Source organism: Mercenaria mercenaria, chromosome 1 (genome assembly GCF_021730395.1).
Source record: "Mercenaria mercenaria strain notata chromosome 1, MADL_Memer_1, whole genome shotgun sequence".
Classification (NCBI taxonomy): domain Eukaryota; kingdom Metazoa; phylum Mollusca; class Bivalvia; order Venerida; family Veneridae; genus Mercenaria; species Mercenaria mercenaria.
The window spans coordinates 91,363,690-91,384,565 of record NC_069361.1 but is presented as its reverse complement, the minus strand read 5'-3'; the positions used below and the strand labels follow the sequence as shown (position 1 = coordinate 91,384,565).

General features: G+C 34.4%; 2 protein-coding genes across 3 annotated transcripts in view; one reads left to right on the top strand and one right to left on the bottom strand.

Annotated features, from left to right (window-relative positions):
• The window catches only part of LOC123530548 (triokinase/FMN cyclase-like), a 135,789-nt gene that overhangs the window by 102,938 nt on the left and 11,975 nt on the right, over positions 1–20,876 (bottom strand). The gene's annotated exons all lie outside the window — the stretch shown is intronic.
• The window catches only part of LOC123545404 (uncharacterized), a 45,876-nt gene continuing 30,840 nt past the window's right edge, over positions 5,841–20,876 (top strand). Inside the window, exon 1 of the mRNA XM_045331727.2 lies at positions 5,841–5,980. Within this exon, the coding sequence (XP_045187662.2) occupies positions 5,926–5,980 (55 nt within the window). The 5' untranslated portion in view covers positions 5,841–5,925. The remainder of the gene's footprint in view (positions 5,981–20,876) is intronic.

The window sequence follows — 20,876 nt, the reverse complement described above, 5'->3', positions numbered from 1 at the left end:
ATATGCACTTGTTCTGAAGCGGTACTATTGCGCGACTTTAGGAAACCAAATGGAAAATAATTTTAGGTATGTAATAATGAAAAATACCGGTATTGCACGATCGCGGTCCACTGAAACAAAAAAAGAAAATATTTTTAGGTATGTAATAAGGAAAAAATATTTCTTGCACACCGGACCGGCCTTTCCGCTGGTTTTACCCATGCCTGCAAAACCCATCTGGCATTCTCGTGCTGGTAATGACAACTAGCGCTTCATGCATTGATTATATATGGTATTGTATATGTGAACTAAGACAATATCAGGTACCTTGAGACCTACCCGATAGAAAATTCATGTGCATGGGATCCCAGTGGAATCCCAGTAGAATTCACTTGGATTCCACCGGGATGTCGAAATCCCGCCGGGAATTCATTCATTCACCGGGATTATTTTGCAAAGAACCGGGATATTAGTGGGATTCCCGTTTGGCATAGTGGGATCCCGATGTATGTAGCGGAATTTCCGGTACAGTTCCGGGATAATCAGAAAATAAATACCAGGCTGGGATTTTTATGCTGAGACCGGGATATCGGAAATATGAAACTCCGACACATCTATAATAAAAGAAGTAAATGTGACGTTATTCTATTCTAAATACGAATAAAATCTGAAATATCGATTTCTTAGTGTTGTTGTAAAGTCAAAAAACTGATATCGGTATTAGAAAAGTAAATACAGGTATATATAGAGTTCGATATAAATTGTGAATTATAATGAAAATCATTTAATCATGTAATTACCGCAATAGCTGTATTTTACTTTATTCACTTAACAGTAAATTGAAACGTTTGAATATTCGAAATACCAACAAGAGATGTCAAAGGAGACGGTTCGCTCGACTATATCTATTTATATTTGTAAAATGAGACATATTTGAGGAAACTAGAGCAATAACTGAAATGTGATCAATACAACAAACTTGGAAAACAGTTTAGGTTTAGGTCAAATCCTTTTACTATTGATGTGCATCAAAACTTTATCCCGAAATTCAAAGTAAAAATGGGACCAAATTCATAACCTTTTAGTTTTATGTACCTTAAGCCATGTGAATGAGCCATGAAAATATGACCAGAATGAAAAACAATATTACTAGTATTATGTACATTTGAGCTATCATTGATAAAAGTCAACAAGAGATGAAACTAAGTGGAAAGTAACACTTTGCGTGCATATTTTACAAAAAAAAATACATATTTTTTATGAAATAGTAAGAAAAAAAAGTCCTTTTAATCCGCGTTATGCTTTTTCCTTTGTTTACAATAATTCTTTTCTATCATTTTTTGTTGATTTAACGATTACGAAAATTCGGTACATGTATTATAGCAACACATTATCTATAATAAAGGGAAGTAAATGTGCCGCTACTATTTTAAATATAAATAAAAAGTAATTGATTATCTCCCATTCTTTCCGGCCTCTTTTTCTATTTCAGTCAGAACATTGGGAGAGATGCGTGTTGTTTAATATGTGCCCTCAAAAAATTGGTCGATTTACATGCTTAGTGTTATAGACAAGAATTTAGTAGCATAATTTATGTAAATCAACCAATGTGTATATAAGTAACTAGGATTTCACAAAAAAACCCATGCAATTAACTGCCTTTAGATTTTTTTATACGTGTTTTAGTTTTGCTATAAATATTTTGTGATCTATGAAATAAATTGTCAAAAATAGTATTTCAGAAAATATGACCAAAATGAAAAACCATATTACTAGTATTATGTACATACTCCTGCAAATGATGATGAAAATATTTCTTACGAAATAGCCAATTTATTTGCAAAGTTCTGGAAGTAATGCTTCACGATCCTGATTATAAATACAATATTGATTACCGGCGTACGAATGTACGTACTATTTAATAAGTGTGAATGTAAAAGCTGTTTTGAGACCATTTAGTAACAATGAAGCTTTCTACGCCTCTACGAGACAATTAAAGATATTAAGGTTCGTGGTGATGGGAAGTCCTTGGTGCTTCTCTGATCATTATTCCATATACGGACGGGCATCTTGGTAGAGCAAACGACTTACTGCAAGCGTACTGGATGGATTTCTTACATAAAAATCCCACACCCAAAGCTAAAGTTCAAGCACATAGTTGAAAGGGCAAGTGATTCAAAGTCAGCGACAATTGGCCTCGGAGGGCTTTCACGTTTTAACTTACAATGAGCGCACAGAATATACAATGCCATTTTAAAGGTGGTCAATCACATTTAATCAACATTTAATGACATTTTTTACTTTTTGTATATTCTGGTAGAGAATTATTTAAGGAACAAAAAGACCAATTACATAGAGTAAGATTCCTATTTGAAATGTATATTTTATTATTTTTATAAAATTTTGTAATTACTCCCCTTTAATATGAAAGTATATAAAAAGCTGGGTTTTTCTTTTTATTTCGATACAATGTCTAGTTTTACATTTGCATTTGATAGACATATCAATTATTGAACAATCTGAAGCAAAATGCAAGTTTTAAAGCTGTGTGTAGCTTCTGAATTCATTTATTTCCAATCTATCTTGGTTGCGCAACCAAGATAGGCAAAGGGAGGTAATAATAATTTTTCAAACTTGCGTTTCTAATGAATTCCATCTAAATACATAATTTTTAATGCAAATATTTTACAAATATATTACAATATGTCTAATATTTATACATTTCCTTAGGCAAAGTATGTTTATCAAATTTATACTTATGATAAAATAACTCTATCTTGGTTGGGCAACCAGGATAGGAAAATGAAATTTTAAAAATACCTCTGGTGAAAATCTAATTTGTATTAAGTGTTTAGTGAACATAAATGAGTGTAAATGATCAGATGCTTAAGTTTCGAACAAATCCGTTACATGGCCAAAATCTGATTATCCACCTTTAAATGATTTATGTAAAATTCATACCAAACATATTATAAATCTTGCTGAATATAAATTAACTCTAAAACAAGATCTTTTAAAGGAATCTATTGCAACAAGACAGATCTTTTCACAAGAAATAAGTGAAAAATGTCAAACTATACGGGCTTTTAGTATAATCAAAAGATCTTATTAATTGTGAATTTTAAAAAAAGCAAAGGGATTAAACAGAAAATTACCGAAATGATCACGAATGAATACTTGAGTCACTGCGAACATATTTGGAGGGAAGAAAAAAATAATGATTTAATGAGACAGATGAATATAGTCTGCTTTTAGAGGAAGGGCTGCAATAAAATACAAAACTGTCTGAGATTAAAGTAATGCTTATCACTGCATGACTTTCAATTTAAAGAAAGGAAAAGGGAGATTCAGTAAAACGACAAAGTGAAAGTGATTCGAGTTTCTGCACGACTTTTATGAATTGAGTTTGAAAAAGAAAAGTAAAAAGGTAATGCAATAAGCTGCGAAAGTTTGGCATATCCTAGTAAATGCACAAGTTTCCTGAATTTAAAAAGGAAATCGGGAGATGAAAACAACGCGAAATAATGAAAATTTCAGGAAAAGAACGAGGAAGAAAGACGTGCAGTAAAGTATAAGACAATAAAAATGTAATGCTCTTCCAGGTATTAAATCCTTTCAGGTTCTCTGACCGCTTTTAACGTAAAATATAAAATGAAATGCATAACATGTATACACTTTTTCAAAACTGAATGCATGAGTAGTGGTTCAGCAGAACACCACTATTGTGTAGGAACCACCAACAATGTTTACAACGTTGCCATGGAATTTGATATAAATGAAAGTAATTCTATAGCAAACACCTGAAGATACTTGTTTCAATTGTAGAGCATAAACTTTGCCTTTAAATTTTCATGCTAAAATTGTATATGATTTTATACATCCATTTCAAAGAATTTTACTCCAGCCTGCGTAAGACCATAATCACGGTATAAAATGATGACAAATACATCTGTCATACTGATTAAATTTTTGTGCCTTTCTAAGACGTACGCGTCATCCAGTCATTTATGGAAGTGCCACAGAAATGTTCTCGACGTAAAGATGAAATGAACATAAGAATTTTTCTACAAATTCAAATGGTAAGTAAAATTTTATGATATTGAGACTTTGCAACACTCTATGTGAGACGTCGTCACATACTGTCTGTAATCGTTGCAGACTTGCAACATTTATATAGCTTACATAAGTTTATTTGTAACTAGTTCGTTGTATCTTCCAAAATGCTGCAAATAGCTAATATAGGTTCCACACATCAAACACATCTTTTAAGTTATCAAAACGTAGAATCAATTGTTTATTGCACAAAATAAATGAATCAACAAGGTCATTCGGAGCGACACCGTAACTTCATCGTTGAGATATGTCACATTAAATCGATGAGACTTGACTTACGTTAGAACGTAGTTCTCCTGGAGTGCAATTATCAATATTTCCAATGACAATAAAATTTCACAAAGAAAATTGTTAATTACAGGCGCACGTGAATTTTGTGTAAAACGGCTATTGTTGGACTACTGACTTCACGGTTGATTGATTTTTAAAAAAAATTTACACGTGAAGTTCTTCAAGTGTAATGAGATATGAAAAACACAAGTGATTTATAATTAAAGTTTTTAAATAAAAAAAGATACCCCAGTTATAAAACTGGATGGTTTCTTTTGCTGTTCAGTATATATAAGAAATCAATCATTGTATATAGCCCTATATATGAACAATTTGTAGCCGTTTTCCTTTTTGTCATGTGATATATTACTGAATGTATGTATTATAGAAATGTATGTGCTGATGCTGCCAACATAATGTGGGACTCATGCTTATTTGTAAATAAACTTGTAAACTTGTAAACTTATGTTAATTATCATTCCATGATTATGAAAATTACCCAATTTTTTATTAGAGTGTAATGCAAACAACGCTAAAACGTTAACGTTAAGGTATGAAATTGGAAAAATCGTGCAAAATGAATTTGTAATATCCGCGAATTAATGACTGCAGCAAAAAATGAATTCGTGATATCCAGAAATTAATTCAGGGTGTAATAAACAGCAAAATAGCACGCCATATCTCAGACAAAATCACGAGAATTGTTAATTTTTAGCCATTTCTGACAAAATAGTACTTGTGGATAGGCGCTACCACCTCAAAGCAAGAAATAATATGTACATAGATTTCTTTATTATTTCTAAATATCTGACCAAATAACTGACCAAAGTGCCCGAGTCAGTGAAAAAATCAAAGGCAAGTATCATTTTCATGGAAGTATGTATAATTGAGACATTTTTTAATGGGAGGCTTAATCAAAAATACACGCATTAAGTACAGCTTTAGAAAAGATTAAATGAATGATTTACAAATTTGAATTTTCATGTAAACATAAAATACAAACTCTTTCCACCTCCTCGATGTTTTAAGTATATAACTTAATTTATCAATATTGAATTAGTTTTAAAAAATGCAATTTGCTTTAAAAAAAAAAAAAAAAAAAAAACAAAAAAAAACAGTAAGGACAGCTAACAATTAAGACTGCGTGTATTGTGCACGAGCTGTTTTGTTTAATAACCAATCAGCGAGCGTAACCCCAATTAAAATCAAAGGGTGCCGACACTAATTAAAATCAAAGAGTGCCGATTGACAGATGTTGCCGCGCAGTAATGGGATAATCTATTTCTTTTGCAGGTAAAACAAGATTCCATTTCACTTTAAAATAGCGGCAAGTTATTTCTTTTACCTACTCTTATGGTCATATTTCCTTGTGAATTCTTTTATAGCAATAAAATATGATTTGACAATGTAATTTGTTGTTTGAAAAAAGCTACTAATTTGATCGTTTAAAAGTATGGCTTCATCAAACATCCTGACTGAAAATGGACTTGTCCAAAGCGTGGGCGCCTTCAGCTTCACTTGCGGCTGGAACTTTGACGGAGAAAGACGCATCAAAAGAAGGTGATGGACTGTTTTGACCCATTCAAAGATTACTTGGAGCTCACATTTGCTAGAGGAGGTTTGTTTACGCTTGTTAAATTATTCAGAATGTTATTTTATTGTGTGTGTGTTTTTTTAAGTCGGGGCGTAGCAGTGCTGTAAGCAAACCTGATATAAAAACGTCAAAGCAGGTCAGGAGCTAATATAACTTTCTGTTCAATTCTTGAAATGTTATATTGTAAATATTTCATGATTTTCTGAATAAAAATATGTTAAAACTTAAACGCCAAAGCAGAGATGGGTTTGGGGCTAAGGTACAAATCTAGAAGGTACAAGATACAAATTTTATTTAAAGTCTGTGTTACATATAATAATAATAATAATAGATCTACAGACAACATCAGCTGTGTATAGCTATTGACCGACATGAGAAGAAAAAAAACCACATACCGAAAAATATTCCTCCGGCCAATAATCGATAGCGGTCATATTTTCTATATAGAAATAAGAAGGGCATTTTACTTAATAACAAAATAACTAAAAATACAAAACATTAGGCATGCACGGATCCAGCCAATTTTCTCAGAGGGGGTCCGACCAGCCCCCTCACTAAGGGAGGACGGACGTTTTGGCCTAGGATGTTTTGGCCAAGAAAATTGTTGTGGTAGGATGTTTTGGCCAAAAAAAAAATATGATCTGGTTAATATGTTATCATATCATAACATATTATGTTACAATATAATTGATCATTTTTTACAGAAAAATAATTGTGATTAAAATTTATTTTCAAAACTCTTGGTTTGTTGTAAATGGCAAATATTTTCACATACACACACACATATACAATCTTTATATAAATTATGTATGTATACATATAGAAAGATTATAAAAAATAAACATAAGATACCACGAGTATGTTTTATTATCAGTTTAAATTGTTCAGTTACTCTATAACATTCTTTAGAAAAATCCAGACCATATTTTGCATGATATGGAACCACAATTTATTTTTGGCCAAAACGTCCTACCCCCAAAAATGCCTGGCCCAAAACATCCTAGGCCGAAATGTCCGGGCCAAAACGTCCACTGGCCAAAAGGTCCTACATTCCTCACTAAGACCAGGAAGGTCTAGCTAATACGTATCAATTGTTCCAGCTATGACAAACATGAGTCTCTATACACTGAATAATTTGATGGTGTGCTTTTGTGTATTTAGATATTAGCTGTATAAAAGAACAGGAATTGTCATTGTTGAACAGGCTGAAACAAAAATTGCGGCCCAGGTAGGAGGGTCCAGGGGCATGCCCCCCTGGAAAATTTTGAAATTCAGCGGTTCCCCATTTCCTGCATTCTGGGGCATTTTAGGAGATTTAAGGACACCTTTTCTGATGCAGTTTTATATACAATATACTCCTTATTTTCACAGTTTTAAGGACTAACCTGTTCAGTGTGGGAAAAATTATAAAATGAAGTTTTCTTGAAGGTAAAATCTTTGTTTCTTTGACGTAATTAACATAAATATAAATTACGTTGGGGTCGTATGTAGCAGCTGTCATATACACTTTGAATGCAATCCTAATGTTGCTTTTTTGAAAAAAGTTTTTTTTTCTCCCTTTTTCTCTTTCCCTTTTTTGTGCTTCGAAGATATAGTGTTCAAGTGAGGGAAATATATTTTTAGGCATAACATTCTGTTTTGGATTGGTTTCAAATTGAAATTCATATAAGGCCATAATAAAAAAAATGTTTGTTTGCAGCACATGCTCCGACCCAGATTTTTAGGAGTGGGTAGGTAGGTAGGGATTTATTTTTTTTTTTTGTAAAGTCAGTGTACACAAATTTTCTCAGCAGACATTGAAACATGTGAATTTCAGAGATCAAGAACATACATGGCAGACAAATTCTACCAGGAATTTCACGGAGCACAAACTTGCATGTAGACATTTATTAAACCAGATCTTTCATTTAATAATTAATCAAAATTTTCGTAAAACTGAATGACACTATTTTGGATATAGACCAAGAATGCAACAAACGATCTGGACACTCCGAACCCTCATTCCCTAAAACCTTTTACAGGACAGTTGTTCTGACTTCATGCAGATGCTGTCAGCCCTTAGTGTATGAAATGATGGCCTTCGTTGCATTTTGGTCTAAGTTTGAGTACTCGAATGTCATCAATCTGCTTACAGGGAGTCGGACAGCAGGTTAATAATGACCTCACTGCAGACTAAGCTGTTCAACCTGTTTTTGGGGAGATGGGGGTGGGGAAGGGTAGTTCGCTGCTATCCCCCTGGAAATGTTAAAAATATATTAATGAAATGGTGGCCTCTGTTACATCTCTTTGACAGGAATGAAATAGTGGCCTCTGTTACATCTTGACAGTAATGAAAGGGCGGCCTATGCTATCTCTGTGAATGAAATAGTGGCCTTTTTTACCTTTTTTGATGATAAAAATGAAATGGTGCCCTCTGTTACAACTTTTGGTAGGAATGAAAATAATGGTGGCATCTGTTACATCTTTTGATAGAAATGAAATGATGGCCTGTGTTACATCTTTAGTAGGAATGAAATGATGGCAACTGTTACATTTTTTGTCTAAATTCCGAGTGCCCTGATATTCAGGGCTCACGCTGTCAGTCGCCATTATCGCCATTTGCGATTATTTTATTTAAATGGCGAATATTTTTTCATTTTGGCGACTTGAACTGGCGATTATTTTATTTGATAGCTGCATAAATAATTATGCCACCCGCGCTCAGCTAGCGTGGAAAAATCGATAAAGCGTACTGTTTATTGCCTCGTGTATTCCAAACACGTGTCAGCTATGCCGATAACGTTGCCTAAGGCGGTAGAATGCAGATGACAATTAAACTGATTATAACCGGAATGCAATCTTACTAATCCAGCATTTAAGTCACATTGAACTGGCAGGCTACTTTTTGAGAACACTTGCAAACACCAACGCAAATTTTCTTCAACTCAGTAGTCGGCAGACGACAAACCAATTTGTACCGGCAATTTTTTTTTATCTTGAAATGCAATTGTTACAAGTGACAAAATCTCAAAGTTTTTTTTTATTTTCCTTAATTTGAAAAGAACGCGAATGTACATGTTGAAATATTACAGGCCAGATATTTTTTTACCAAGATTAATAAATGTCTGTTTTGCACATTAAACCCAGAAATAATCGGAAAACCCAGTCTTGTTTCTATTTTTAGTAACATGGCCGATTCGGGCAAGCTAAAAAAAATCAACAAATAAATTTGCCTGCATACTGTCATTAGCGTAAGTAGAAACATTGTAAAACACATAAAAATATTATTTAATATTGAAAAAAGCCTTGGAAACATGTTGACAAAAAGCTGTAATTAAATAGTGTGCCAAATATCACGTATTTTTGCGACCCGATTGTTTTGTACTTTTGGGGCAATTTAAGTGCAATTAACTGTTGTGGTCAAAAGAATCATGGAAACACTTTTGATATATAAAAAGAAAATGTATAAACATGACTGATACTCAAAACTTTCCCTTTTGTGCAACTGTGCCCATACTGTGTGTGCACGTATGGGGTTTGAGCTATTGCCCAGTCAACAATGTCAGACAGAGTCAATCATTTTAGCAGCCTTATGCAAGCTATAAATATGTGTCCAGTAAATGCCTTCAGAATCCATCAGATTATAGCATAGGTCTTATCTTTGAAAGCATTTAAGGGGGAGGGGGGAGCCCCCAATATGAGGTAATATCCATGAATCCCCAATTCCCACACCCCTGTTGGGGCTACAACTTTCCAAACCAATAAAAAAAAACTTGTTCTTTTTAATTATAAACATTACATGCAAAGTCCGCATCAGTTTTGGCTATTATTTTTTATAGTTTCAAAAGTTGGCTATTATTTCTCGGAGGCCAGTGTGAGCCCTGGATATTAATGTGGACACAGGAAGTGTTGTTGCATTTGAAAGTCACATTACAGTCCAAAATTTGGCAGTAGGTATAGAAGATCGAATTCCAGAATTTTTTTTTAAATACAAGTTAGAAATGGTGGGTTTTGATACATGTTCAACTTTGTAAAATAAAGGTAACTTCTCTGGCAACTTCGGGCAGGGGAGCTGCATAAGCCTCCCAACCCCTCCACCCCCAACCCTTTGAATATAGGTCTGTGTATAAGAGGGTGATTATGACCAGCTGTGGAGCTTCTCATGCTTAATTTTTAGTCTCTGTTTTAGTGAAAATTAAGGCTTTAAAATTGAAAGACTTCACTTTTAAACACAAGCTGAAGTATGTCAAATTATGATTCAGTGCCTTTAAGGCGGGTATTTTTTTATTCTTCGTTTTACAAACCCTCCTACGACAAAATAAATTGGGGAATTTTATTTTTCTGTCGGGGAATTTCCATCAATTTTTTTTTTTCCTCTCATTATTTTTTATATTTTACTCTATACTCCTTTCCACACCCTGTTACCTGATGTCCACCACGCCAAGGGATACGGCTGTTACAGAGGTAGGAAATCAGTAACGGTGAGAAGTGGTGTTAGTTTTTTGAGCTGTATTTTTTCATTTCGACTTTCCATGAAGATATTCTGGTGCAGGCATATGTGTAAATGCCTAAACATATTATATGATTAATCCTGGTCGCCAACTTTGCGAAATAAAGAAGTATTCAGCTGTTTAAATTGGACGTTTATTAAAATTGATGCAAAAATCATATTCAACAGCCCAATTCGAAGTGTTTACAAAATAATTTGATCGGGTTTACCTCACACGTCAAACGATCAATCATCTGGGGATAATCCTGGCAAGTTTCAAGTCTGTCCGTACGTCTACCCCGACGTTATGACCCTCCAAAGGACCCGGGTACAGTCACGTATGATAAACTTTACCGCAGAGGGCATTTTTAAATGATGCCCATCCTGCCGAGGAGTCAAAATATAGGTTATCGTTTACCACAGAAGGAAATTTTGTGTAAAAATGTCTATTTTGACTGTTTGTTTTGCTTTTGAGACCTGGGAGGTCATATATGGGTCATGGAATTATTTACAGTATGCATTGTTTATACTAATGTGTTTAATCACAGGAGTCTGAAATTCTATCAATAAGACCATAGAAGTCTATCTTTACAAAAAATACACCCTATATATATAAAATAAACACCAGGAATGAAACGTCAAAAACCCAGGGTACCCTGAAAATACGCACGGAACACAATTTAGCGAGCGTGGTGAAGAAATAACACTAAAATACACCTAAAACACTCGACAGTATTCAAATCTGATACACTTTACGAGAGTAATCAGACATTTTCTGAGGTTTTCTGAGATTTTCAGCTGTCGCCGAAACCATTCGCTGACGTCACAACAATAACAATTACAGCGCCGGGATGAAAATAAGAAAGTAGCAATTCCTGTACTGTCTTACCTTCAAATTACATAACACACATTTTCATATTTATTACTCTATTCATATAAAAAAGTCATTGTTCACCAAGTATACAATTTTACTACTGAAATTTAGATATTCCGCTGCATCGAAAAATGGATTATCCAAAGGGTAACCTCCCTTTACGGGTTTTCCCAATCAAATTTTGTAAATTATTTTTTATTGCAAAAGGAATCTAGGGGATATTATAGACTAATGTAAACATATAAATATTCTAATACTTATTTACTCGATGTACAAATTTTAAAGGATAAAATAAGTATTCAGCCCTTTTTTTGTAAATTTGGGGAAGGGTACCAGGTGCCTTTTGGAGGGGAAATTTACGTCGCGAAATCATTGTTTGGAGGAATATATTTGCTGAAAAGTTGTTAAAATCAGGACTGAAAATCAAAACTAATTTCATTTTTTTTTGCATGGGGAATTTTTGGCCAAGGTGGGGAAAAAAGTATACTTTTTAGATTGGGGAATGGGGCCGAATTTCGGCCCTAAAATCAGCATAAAAAAAGGCCAGGTATTTTATCTTTATCTTGGCGCTGTAATTGTTGTTGTTGTTGTGATGTCAGCGAATGGCTTCGGCGACAGCTGAAAATCTCAGAACACCTCAGAAAAGGTCTGATTACTCTTGTAAAGTGTATCAGATTTGAAAACTGTCGAGTGCGATAGGTGTATTTTAGTGTTATTTCTTCACTACGCTCGCTAAATTGCGATCACCCTGTGTTCCGTGCGTATTTTCAGGGGACCCCGGGTTTTTGATGTTTCATTCCTGGGGTGTTTATTTTATATATATATATAGGGGGGGTGGGGGGGGGGGTTCCGTGGCCGAGTGGTTAAGGTCGCTGACTTCAAATCACTTGCCCCTCATCGATGTGGGTTCAAGCCTCACTCGGGGCTTTGAATTCTTCATGTGAGGCCATCCAGCTGGCTTACGGAAGGTCGGTGGTTCTACCCAGGTGCCGGCTCGTGATGAAATAATGCACGGAGGGGCACCTGGGGTCTTCCTCCACCATTAAAGCTGGAAAGTCGCCATATGACCTATAAGGTGTCAGTGACGTTAAATCCAACGGAAAAAAAAAAAAAATATATATATATATATATATATATATATAGGGTGTATTTTTTGTAAAGATAGACTAATATGGTCTTATTGATAGAATTCCAGACTCCTGTGGTTTAATAATGGGCGATTTTCAATGGCGAACACCGCTGTAACACGGTAATCAGTCTAGATTGAACTTCTATCTATCTCCGACGTTGTTTTGCTACTATAAGTCTTCGTTTTGTAAACTCAATTTTGTTTCAATTTCTTTTATCATGAAATATACAGAAATAATGATATCGTAAGTCCTGATGGTATCGGTACTTGCGTTCTAGCTGGATTCAGTGTTGAATTTACGGTTTACAGTAAAACACCGCTCACTCAAGGTCGCAAGGGGATGGGCAAAATGCTCGAGTTATCCATGGTTTCGAGCGACCCGAACATTGACCATCATAGAGAAAATTGAAGTTTGTTTTACCAGTTGTCATCAGGACCATTTGCAAAGTAATCGGTGATGCGTAGCAGTAACATACTTGTGATATTTTCGAAAGAAAAACGTATTACAAACGTTATCTATGATAGATGTGTCAATACGTAATTTGCAATGGCACATGTGAAGAAACAAATAGGACTTTCTATTTTTATCTATCAACAAGTGCATTTCAAAATAATTGTCTCAATTTTCTGAAAAGGCTACATTATTGAGTCGGCTAAACGATGTAATCGTTTTGACGAGTCCTTGCTATCCAGCGATTCTCTAAGTCTAAATGGACCAAATAACACATTGAAGCGATGTAGTTCCATTAGATGTCTCAAACTTCAAACAGTTCACTGCAAGAATGAAGTTAAGTTGCGTGAATTCCCTTTGCTATGACCAATATACGATGTAATCTGTCATATTTATGACTTGTAATTGTGCAATACTCGAATGTAACTCATTAAGCATAAATGTGCATTTTATGAATTGCGCAGGCTTACAAAGCTTGCGTAACATCCAGCGAAAGACAAAAAATAGTTCCACAGGGCTCCAGATAAGATGCGTATTAGCGTAAATTACGTATAGAAATATTGCAAATACGCATGTCTAATAATTTCTAAACGTATATAAAATTACAGAAATGCACACAATGCTTTTTTAAAAACAAAATCTGAATCGTCTGGATGCGTTAGGTAACATAGCCGATCCCGATCAGCCTTAATTCTCCCACATTGAACGTATACACGCATCGTATGATTTCTATAAACTTTGCGTGGGTTTCTACACATACACATGAATTTTGCAGTCAGTAAACGGATAAATTATCAAAAGAAGAAGCTCTTACTGGTTTGTTTAGTTACTACAGATATTAAAAATGATTTTAATTCTTATTTTTCGAGAAATAAACAAATCGGCGAAACATTAAATTGTATTTTCTTGTAGTTTTTGAAATCGAAAGTAGATCGTCTATGTTTGGCGAAACGAAATAACTTTTTTATGAAAAGATTTAAATAAGAGGTAATTTAACCGTAAACTTCAATGTCAGATACTGCCAATTGCTGCTAAATGTCTTCGTATCATCACAATTTGTAAAATATATTGTTCAAACTGGAGAAAAGTGTAATCGTATCCGGATATAATATTTTGGGTAAATATCGAGCTGTGTTATGAAATTTTAAGAAAAAAAAACTAAAAACAAACTGAAACTGGTAGACTATACTGTCAGTACATCAATCATTAGCCGACTCAGGCCATTCAGGCCTTTGATTAGTACTTGTTCCCTTCATTTGCATGCAAACAACGACTGATTAAAATACTTAGATCTCGTAACAATCTTCTCGATCCCGCAGAAAAGAAGTTTTAAGTAATCAGTAATTGATCAATATTAGATCAATAAAACTTTTCTTCAACGTTTCAGAAATAATTAATCTCATTATCAGATCAAATATACCGACAAATAAACATTTAAGATAGTCATGGAAGAGACCACGTAATTCGCTAGGCGTGCGAAAATTTTTAATTAACCGATACATTCTGACCACCGAAGGTATGAAAAATTTTGACACCTTTGCTCGAGTTTTCCAGAAGCAACAAAGAGTAAATTAATACACAGGGACCAAGTGTTATGCTCGAGCGATCGAGTTAACGATGCTCGACCCAGCCATGGTAATTTTGCATAGAAAGTAGAAGGAAATTGGCTGGGACCAGATGAAATGCTCGAGCGAGCCCGGGTACTCGAGTCATCGATGCTCCAGCGAGCGATGTTTCACTGTATATTAAATGATAAATTGTTTTGCAAAAAAGTCTATATTGTACACCTCCGCACTTTAAAAACGCACCACTCAGAAAATGGGTCATAAAATTTTATTTTATATGACAATTCCATTATTTTTATGTGATTACATAAATTCATTATCTGGTACACAAACAAGGAAAATTTAACAAAAGTCAGTTAACAAAAACTGTTCATTTCGTCCTATTAAACAACACCACCCTCCAAGTCAAAATTCACAGACGACTAGTATTTTATTAGAGATCACGAATTTATCAATTTTATATTATTTGACAACTCACATGTACAGTGCACATACAAAACGTGCTAAAGGTCTTACCTGTGCATAATAAGTCACGGATGAGTGGTTGTGAATAAATATAATTTTAATTAAGCGACAAGTGACTAGTGTATTGGGAAAAGACATTTGTTATCATTTAAATTAATATTGGAAGACTTTATGCGTGAAATAAGTAATAAAAAATCTCAAAATTCTATTTTGTGAATTTTGAAACTGAGGGGTACCAGATATAAACATCTTAAATAAGTAGTTTTTATTTATAGATCTTTTTCATTTTTGTACATCTTATGGAAGAGATATTCACGGTGGGGAAACCACGTGACTAACTTGGGTAACGTGCACGCAAAAGTGCTAAAAATAGGCCCGCTTCAGGTATGTTTTTTCACTATAACTTTTTTGATCCGCCATTGTTTTAAACGAGATTACGTGCATAAACCCCGCAATAAAAAGCTCTTTCATCAGATGTATGTAACTTGATGAAACTCTCTCCCGTTTTTACGTAATCCTTGCCCAACCGATTCGAAAGATGCAAAATATTTTGGTAACGAACACGTCTGTTCACAAGTTACGCACTTAGCACAGATTCTGCAGAGAATTTCCGCTGGAATTTAAGTTTAAAATAAAGCTTGTCATTGTCCAAAGTCCTGTACCAAATATTTAACATGACTATTCAGGAATATTAAAGAAATCGTAAGACAAAGGGTGCAGTAACGTACACGTTGCGGTTTTTCAGGTGACGTACACGTCATTTTTCCCCAGAGGGTAACGTACACATCAAAGACTACTTATCATGCATGTAGACCATCTTTGTCTTTAAATGACTGAATTGTTAACATTTTGACATTGTTAAAAAAGATGCAAATGCTGGGAATAGGCTGTTTTTCTTTCGGTCTGTTAATATATACAGAAATGCTACAGTGAAAATGTGTAGCGTCGGTCCTCATCCTAGCTTGGAAATAATTACACGTTTACAGCTCTTGTATATCTATACATAAATAGGCAAGATGATAAAATTTTGAAATTATTTTGCTCTAAATCCATCATATGCGCAACTGACCATGTATCTTTGAGTGAAAAAGTTGACAGTTGCTTAGGCCATCCTTAAAAAATTGTTTGTTTGCGGTAACGCGACCGACTCACGAAAATCGCCGCGACTCAAACAATTTTTTAACCTAAAACTCGGAATTTTTTTTTTTCGGTGCCATGTTTTTATTCTTTCCTGTTTCGTTATTTCTTTTGGGTAACTATTTGTATTTGTATAAGTTTTCCTAGACAGTGTTCGTTGAGGTTCAACTACATGAATGGTCGATATGACCGATAAGAAACAAAATGTGTGAATGTTACGCTTTCTGTATACCGCTAATTAACAAGTGACACAAATACGATAATAGGCTGCTCTTCTATGCATTGTTTATCAATTAACTTTAACACATTGATCAATAAATACCTTTGGCAATGACGGACATTATTGTATCAAATACAAACCGCGAGAAGCCCACGTGTCAGTCGGCGCGTGGCATGATTGACATCTGCCAGAAGCTGATTAATATACCAAGCTCCGCCTACTGCCATACTTCCGCTTATGGCGGCGAACAATATTCGAATTCACCGGGATTTTGATTGACAAGGGGCAGTTCTTTCGAACTCGAGACGCATAAAAGAAAATTTCCTCGGGTCAAGCCGACGCACGGGAATTTTTTTTGTGCGGGTCAAATACGAGTTTTTCTCGATAAGTTCGAGTGAAAACCCAGAATCTCGGGTCTACCGAACGCCCTGCCGATTTCCTGATATACTACAAATTTATGTAAAAAGTTGTTTAGAAAATTCCACATGGACAAATCGTGTTACATAGTGTTATCTGCGCAATACTGCAGACGTATTTAACCGAGTTTTAGATTTGTAAAATAATGATTTTTCTCGTACGTAAAACATCGGGAAAGATAAATTCTTGGATATCATCCTGTCTTTATTTCTCAAACAATTTTGCAAACAAATAATAATTTTAGTTTCGATCTTTTGTCGTTGCATAATCTTTTTAATCTGCCCCGAGGATAAAACTGCAGTGACACTGCAAAAGTCCCTTGGAAAGAGCACAATAAACGTCAAAAATATTAGACAAACAAAATTTTCTTACCTGAAAATTTATTTATAAACTTAAGCATCCTTTCAATGCAATGACTAAAACCAGCGAAAGAAATCCATAATGTTTACATTTCTAGATTTTCCTATTTGCGTGAAATTAAATTTCCATGGGTCCACTTTTTCCTATTTTTCAAAACACAGACTTTAGAAACATAATTATTATTACTGAAACTTTCTGTGACTTAAATAATGTAACTGAAATTCATGCAAATTTTTGACACCTGCCATCAGAAACTGGGTTTAATCTGTTTGACAACTGTTTCTTTTTATGTGTGCCGACAGTAGCAGATCAAAGAAGACACTTGCAGATCAAAGAAGACCTGTATTATGTGTGATGTCATAGTGATGTCACTGCTATTGACATGTATTTAATTCAAGAAGTGACTGTGAAATGCTTTTATGGGTTTTTGTGTTTTGACTTTGAGTGCATTAGCACTGGAAGCTTGATTTATTTTTGCTGATATGGAATTAACCTAGCTTTTTTTAATTGTATTCATATTCAGATTAGGCTTTTCTTGGTTAAGGCAATCATTGCAAGAGTGAAAAAAACTTTAATTTGCAGTTTAATCACATTAGATTCACAAGGATAAGAAATTAGGTTTACATTGCTAAGTATATTTAGTTCCATTTTAAACTTGCCTGTCATGGCGCTATTAAAAATCTTTCCGCGTTTCCCTAAAATCACTCCACTTCTCCATAATCTTAGCTGAGGAAGAAATGACTTCTCCCTAAAATATTAACATAGCTTAAGCCCTGAGTAAACAATGTAAAACAATTAAGTATTGTCTTAAAATTACATGATACATAGGCTTTGAAGGAGTGCGGTGCTAGTAATCAGACTCGGGTCTACAGGGTATTAAAATATCAAAGATTTTGCTATGTACTTCAATGCTGAATCCTAAGGAATGTAATGTTTTTAGCTCGACTATTCGAAGAATAGTCTAGCTATTCTACTCACCCTGGCGTCGGCGTCGGCGTCACACCTTGGTTAAGTTTTTGCATGCAAGTACATACAGCATATCATTTAAAGGCATATAGCTTTGAAACTTATTTATTCTTTTTCTAGGTCAATTACCAATCTCACTGGGTCAAGTTCCATAACTCTAACATGTATTTTGAGCAAATTATGCCCCCTTTTGGACTTAGAAAATTCTGGTTAAAGTTTTACATGCAAGTTACTATCTCCAAAACTAATGCAGATATTGAATTGAAACTTCACATGTGTCTTCGGGGTTATAAAACTAGTTGATAGCACCAAGTCCCATAACTCTGACCTTCATTTTGGCCAAATTATGCCCCCTTTTGTACTTAGAAAATTTTGGTTAAAGTTTTGTGTGCAAGTACATACAGCTATTACTAAAAGGCATATAGATTTGAAACTTATTTTTTCTTTTTCTAGATCAATTATCTACCTCACTGGGTCAAGTCCCATAACTCTGACATGTATTTTGGCCAAATTATGCCCCCTTTCGGACTTAGAAAATTCTGGTTAAAGTTTTGCGTGCAAGTACATACAGCTATTACTAAAAGGCATATCGATTTGAAACTTATTTTTTCTTTTTCTAGATCAATTACCTACCTCACTGGGTCAAGTCCCATAACTCTGACATGTATTTTGAGCAAATTATGCCCCCTTTTGGACTTAGAAAATCCTGGTTAAGTTTTACATGCAAGTTACTATCTCCAAAACTAATGCAGATATTAAATTGAAACTTCACATGTGTCTTCGGGGTTATAAAACTAGTTGATAGAATCAAGTCCCATAACTCTGACATGTATTTTGGGCAAATTATGCCCCCTTTTGGACTTAGAAAATCCTGGTTAAAGTTCTGTGTGCAAGTACATACAGCTATTATCAAAAGGCATATAGCTTTGAAACTTATTTATTCTTTTTCTAGGTCAGTTACCAACCTCACTGGGTCAAGTTCCATAACTCTTAACATGTATTTTGAGCAAATTATGCCCCCTTTTGGACTTAGAAAATTCTGGTTAAAGTTTTACATGCAAGTTACTATCTCCAAAACTAATGCAGATATTGAATTGAAACTTCACATGTGTCTTCGGGGTTATAAAACTAGTTGATAGCACCAAGTCCCATAACTCTGACCTTCATTTTGGCCAAATTATGCCCCCTTTTGTACTTAGAAAATTTTGGTTAAAGTTTTGCGTGCAAATACATACAGCTATTACTAAAAGGCATATAGATTTGAAACTTATTTTTTCTTTTTCTAGATCAATTATCTACCTCACTGGGTCAAGTCCCATAACTCTGACATGTATTTTGGCCAAATTATGCCCCCTTTCGGACTTAGAAAATTCTGGTTAAAGTTTTGCGTGCAAGTACATACAGCTATTACTAAAAGGCATATTGATTTGAAACTTATTTTTTCTTTTTCTAGATCAATTACCTACCTCACTGGGTCAAGTCCCATAACTCTGACATGTATTTTGAGCAAATTATGCCCCCTTTTGGACTTAGAAAATCCTGGTTAAAGTTTTACATGCAAGTTACTATCTCCAAAACTAATGCAGATATTAAATTGAAACTTCACATGTGTCTTCGGGGTTATAAAACTAGTTGATAGAATCAAGTCCCATAACTCTGACATGTATTTTGGGCAAATTATGCCCCTTTTTGGACTTAGAAAATCCTGGTTAAAGTTTTGTGTGCAAGTACATACAGCTATTACCAAAAGGCATATAGCTTTGAAACTTATTTATTCTTTTTCTAGGTCAGTTACAAACCTCACTGGGTCAAGTTCCATAACTCTTAACATGTATTTTGAGCAAATTATGCCCCCTTTTGGACTTAGAAAATTCTGGTTAAAGTTTTACATGCAAGTTACTATCTCCAAAACTAATGCAGATATGGAATTGAAACTTAACATGTTTCTTCGGGGTTATTAAACTAGTTGATAGCATCAAGTCCCATAACTCTGATATGCATTTTGGTCAAATTATGTCCCGTTTCGAACTTAAAACTCTTTTGATATTTAACATTTTGGGTAATAATTTCCTGCTTCTGTGACACTATTTCGAAAAGTCGAGCTTGGCTGTCTTACGGACAGCTCTTGTTTTTTATTACCCTAGCCAGTGCAAGGACATTCAAAAGGTCTGGCCAATTTTTTTTGTTAAATATATTGATAATCTTTAATTTTTAAGTTCATATGGCGATAATAAGCTCTCTTTCTGACTGGTGTCAGGCTTATAATCTGTTGTTTTTATTGTTATTAAAAAGGTGATATTACTAGTAATATTAGTATTCATACTATGCGAAAACTACCACCCTTGCAGATATGTTACAATCAAGTTAGCATTCTACAGAGAAGTGTTAGTACCCAGAAGGTGTATAAACCAGAGGGTTAAAAAGGAAATGCAGGTGTTGTACAAAAAAAAAAATGAAAAAAAAAAAAAATCCCTACCTACCTACTCACACTAAAAATTCTGGGTCGCGTTACTGCAAACAAACAATTTTTTAAGGATGGCCTTACGTGTGAGGGAAGCCTAGTACTTGTTCTTTCCAGTAATTATGATTCTGACTTTTGAAAGAGACAAACAAAAAGAAGTATTAAATACGCATATAGGTATAATTGTTGCACCGAGAGTAACAGCAGTAAAACAATCATATATCTATAGCACAGAGAATGAATATATTTGCCAGGAGTGCGAAATGTGTTTTCGGAGAAAAAGTAATTTAAAGGCGCACGAGAAGAGACATAGTGGAGCGTGAACCTACCACTGTTGTGGGAAAAACTTCTTTCGGACGACCCATTTTCTAAAAATAACAACAGAAAAAAACTTGTTACTTTTCTTT